The 3,827-nt window shown below is 58.8% G+C and overlaps 1 protein-coding gene across 3 annotated transcripts in view; it reads right to left on the bottom strand.

Moving 5' to 3' along the window:
- The window catches only part of STAB1 (stabilin 1), a 63,215-nt gene that overhangs the window by 2,422 nt on the left and 56,966 nt on the right, over positions 1-3,827 (bottom strand). For all 3 annotated transcript variants that reach the window (XM_032699453.1, XM_032699454.1, XM_032699455.1), the window contains exons 61-69: positions 3,299-3,443; positions 2,728-2,861; positions 2,256-2,421; positions 1,917-2,023; positions 1,572-1,691; positions 1,023-1,175; positions 791-910; positions 435-575; positions 83-247 (exon numbers count right to left, since the gene is read on the bottom strand). In XM_032699453.1, coding sequence (XP_032555344.1) covers positions 83-247; positions 435-575; positions 791-910; positions 1,023-1,175; positions 1,572-1,691; positions 1,917-2,023; positions 2,256-2,421; positions 2,728-2,861; positions 3,299-3,443 — 1,251 coding nt within the window. The remainder of the gene's footprint in view (positions 1-82; positions 248-434; positions 576-790; positions 911-1,022; positions 1,176-1,571; positions 1,692-1,916; positions 2,024-2,255; positions 2,422-2,727; positions 2,862-3,298; positions 3,444-3,827) is intronic.

Here is a 3,827-nt window from a genome sequence, read left to right as displayed (position 1 = left end):
CTGCGGGGGCACAAAGAGAGCGGGCTGAGAGTGAGGCGCCGTGAGGGGAGGGCGGGGCAGGGCGGGGCGGGGCGTGTCTCACGTGCAGCGGTTCGTAGTCGGGGGCGTGGCCGCCGTACAGCGGGTTAGGGATGGCCACGAGCGGCCGCTGGGGGCGGGGCCTGCCGGCGCGTGGCCCCGCGCGCGCCTTCCGCGGCCCCGCCCCCTCCTCCTGCTCCTCCTCCTCCTCGTCCGCGCGCAGATCCGCCTGCGAGGGGAAGCGTGGGATTGGCTGAGCCGGGGGCGGGGCTTAAGCGGAGGGCCACGCCCCCGGCCCTCTGTTCCCGCCCCCTCGGTCTGGCCGGGCTCGCTGGCGCCCCCTTTCGGGCGCCCCGTCCCGGCGGATCCCCCCGGCTCCATCCCCCGCCCTCCCGCACCTCCCGGCCCGCTCGTACCTGGAAATACCCGAACTGCCCCTCCTGCCGCCGCCTCCTCACGCAGTGGTAGGCGATGCCGGCCCCAGCGGCCAGCGCCAGCGCGAAGCACAGCGCTGACACCGTCCCGGTGGCCACGGAGCCCTGCGCGGCACCGTTCACCTGCCCGGAAACAGCGGCCCCGTCACGGCACGGCCCCGGCACAGCTCCTGCTGCCGCTCCCCGATGTGGCCGCGGGCAGCCCACCCAAAATGGGCCACAGCAGAGGGCAAAGGATGGGGCCACGCCTTGGGATGACTCAGTTGCTTCATCCCTGCTCCCTCATCCCCTCGTGCTGTTTCAGCACATTCCTTCCCTGTTCCTGCCCTTGGACTCACCTGGCCGAGCTGAACGACAGGCGGTGGGATCCTCAGGGGCTCTGCAATTGCATGAATGATGCCATTGAAAGCCATGATGTCCCACTCCACAATCATCGTGTCATTGATCCCTTTGGCGTCCTACAGAACAGAACACGGGTGATGACACCTCACCAGGAAGCCTCTCTGTCTCAGAAGAGATGTGGTGAAAACTTGTGGGGGTTCTTTTGCCCTCTGCCAAGGTTAAACCTACTGAGTGCTCTGTACTGTTGCCCACTGGGAGTTCTGATATGTGGAGGTCATGTCCTGACTGGGATGGGATGATGGTGCCTGTTGTGAGGTTGTAGCTGAAGAGGACAACATTGCTGGATGACACATGAAGCTTCAGTTCTTCTCCTGTCAGTGTCTGAAAATGCAAAGTGTGCAGGGATGAGAAACAGCTGAGTTGGTCTCACCCCTTCCCTGCTGCTGTGCAGCTCCCCTGGCCAAGCCCAGACTCCATGGCCACAGGCAGCTCCATTCATAGAAAACACAGCAGAGAATGACTGTACAGAGCAGCAGGGATTTGCTATCCTTAGGAATTGTCAAAGTTCAATTGGAGAAGGCTCTGAGCAACCTGACCTAAATCTTCTGAAGGAGTAGTTGGACTGGAGACCTCCAGTGGTCCTCTCTGACCCACATTCCTCCTCCTCTCCCAAACTATTTTACACCATCATGCCAGCTTTGGCAACACCTGCTCTCCTCTGGGGCCCTGACAGTTCATCCCATGCATTCAAGCAGCCACTCATCCCTGCTTGCTTACCTCGTTGCCTGCAAAGCCAGAGTTCAGAGGGACAAACAGAGTTTTGGGAGCGGAGTCATCAGACAAGTACATGAAAAAATCCAGTCCTTCTTCTGTGTCATTGGCAAAATTGAGCAACATCTGGAAAAGACGGGAGATCTTCCCCATGACCACACTGCTGGCAATGCAACGCTACCGGCTTCCCCAGCCCAGGAACTCCCCAGCCCTGGAATGAAAACCTCTCTGTGTTTGTACTCTCTACCCCACACACAGACCAAACCACCGCTCCTTCCTGTTAGGACTCATCCCTCCCTCTGCCTTGTTGCCAGCTGCTGGCTACTGAAGAGCCTGGAAAGCATCCCTTACGGAATAGAAGGTGGAGAAGCGGTCGTTGTCTGCGAGCACATCGGGGAGTCTCCCGCTGCACCAGTACCCATCTCCCACAAACCCCTCACGGCAGGTGCAAGTCAGATCTGCAAAGGAAAACCAAGATAGGACTTGACTCACCCATTCCAGTTACACCGACCCTCCCTTCCTTGGCTTCTGGATACCCCAGCATGTTCTCTCTGGACATGGGCACGGGGAGAGGGGAATATGCCCACCTGCCTGTGCCTCACGCTCCAAGGGCAGTTCTGTGCCTGCTGCCATGACACAGCCCTTGTGCCCAGCAGGACTGTCCCCAGGCAATGTGCTGGCACCACTCACCCTTCTCCCGGTAGCAGAACGCATCCCAGGTCTCACTCAGGTTGCTTCGGGAGCCATAGTCCACAATGCCCACGTGGTTGGACCCACAGCTGGGGTTGGGGTAGGCTGTGGGGTATCCGGCTGTGCCATTGTCCAGCCAACCCACCAAGCACAGATGGAACCCCATCTACCAGAGGAAAATCAATGATTAGATTAAAAATAATATCTCTTGCCCAAGTTTTTTTGCTTTGATGCACATTCCTGTTGTGCAGCTTTATCCAACATCCCCCCAACACCTAAAGTGTGGAGGCACTGCCACAGGTCTCATCCCAGCGTGACTGGGAGACCCACCAGCCCTCCTGGTTTCAGGGCTGTTGATGGAGCAAACAGTGCCTGGCTGAGGGGATGAGAGGTCACCCACCCACATGTCACCTTCAGGAGAAGCACTGCCTGTCCCAGCCCCACGAGGCAACAGAGCCAGCCCTGCCCTGACCTGCTGTGCTGCCGAGAGCTGCCGGAACGTGGCCAGGGAAGCGCCTTCCGTGGCACAGGCCTCCTGAGCCTGCTCGTATGTGAAGTCGTACTTTTTTCGAGGTGACTGCAGGTGAAACACGCCCATGGTCTTATCTGCAAAACACCAAGGCCCAGGAGCATCAGCACAGCACAGACTGAGCCCTCTCCCCAGGCAGCCACGTGGTCCATATGTGAGCACAGGCAGCACTGCTGGCCAAGGGTGGGATGTGGCCAAGGGACAAGCCAGGGAGAGGCTTCCCCTGAGCCTCTCGCCCTCCACTGTGGAGTTGGTGCTTCTTGGCAGTGTAACCCACCAGAGGCCATCTCACATCACACGGGACCAGACAAGGATGGCTTGTCCTCCCCGTATGACACGCAGAGAAAAGGGGAATGTGAAAACCAGATCAAGCTACAGAGACAACTCCCTGTCCCCTTGTCCATCCCACCCTCCAGCTCTCCCAAGGGGTGCCCTAGCCAGAAGGTGAAGGATGGTGGAGCATGACCTCTCCATGGAACACCATCCCTGGCATTGTGGGGGTGAGCACACTCACCATGGAAGTGCAGGTCGGTGCAGATGGCCTCCCGATGGCACTGCCCGTTGTCCTCCAGGCACCGGTCCGTGGGGGGCACAACCTCTTCCAGGCACTGGATCCCGTCTCCCACATAGCCCTGCTTGCACTCGCAGCGCCGCTCGTTCTGCAGCACAAAGGGAGGGTGGCATTTGTGTGACTGCAAACACACAGATGCCAGCTGGGGATCCTTGTATCCCTGTGAAGACAGGGATGAGCCTTCAGAATGCCTCTACAGCCTAACAAGACTCTGACAAAGCCACATGGCCTCTGTAGGACAGAGGACACACCTAGAAAATATCACATTGTCTCCTTGTCACATGCTGTTTGAGCTGAGCTTTGAGGTATGTGGCTCATGATTCTTGCACTACATCATGGTCCCAGTCCCATCTTCTGGCCTGCAGTGAGCAGCTCTGGTTCCTCTGCAAAAATGGCCAGCATTGTCCTTGAAGGACCATCCCAGAAGCCCCAAAACAGCACAGGAACGCCACAACTGACGCATCTTATGCCC

This window comes from Chiroxiphia lanceolata, chromosome 11 (assembly GCF_009829145.1).
Source record: "Chiroxiphia lanceolata isolate bChiLan1 chromosome 11, bChiLan1.pri, whole genome shotgun sequence".
Lineage (NCBI taxonomy): Eukaryota > Metazoa > Chordata > Aves > Passeriformes > Pipridae > Chiroxiphia > Chiroxiphia lanceolata.
The sequence above is the reverse complement of the archived record's forward strand: the minus strand, read 5'-3'. Positions and strand labels throughout refer to the sequence as shown.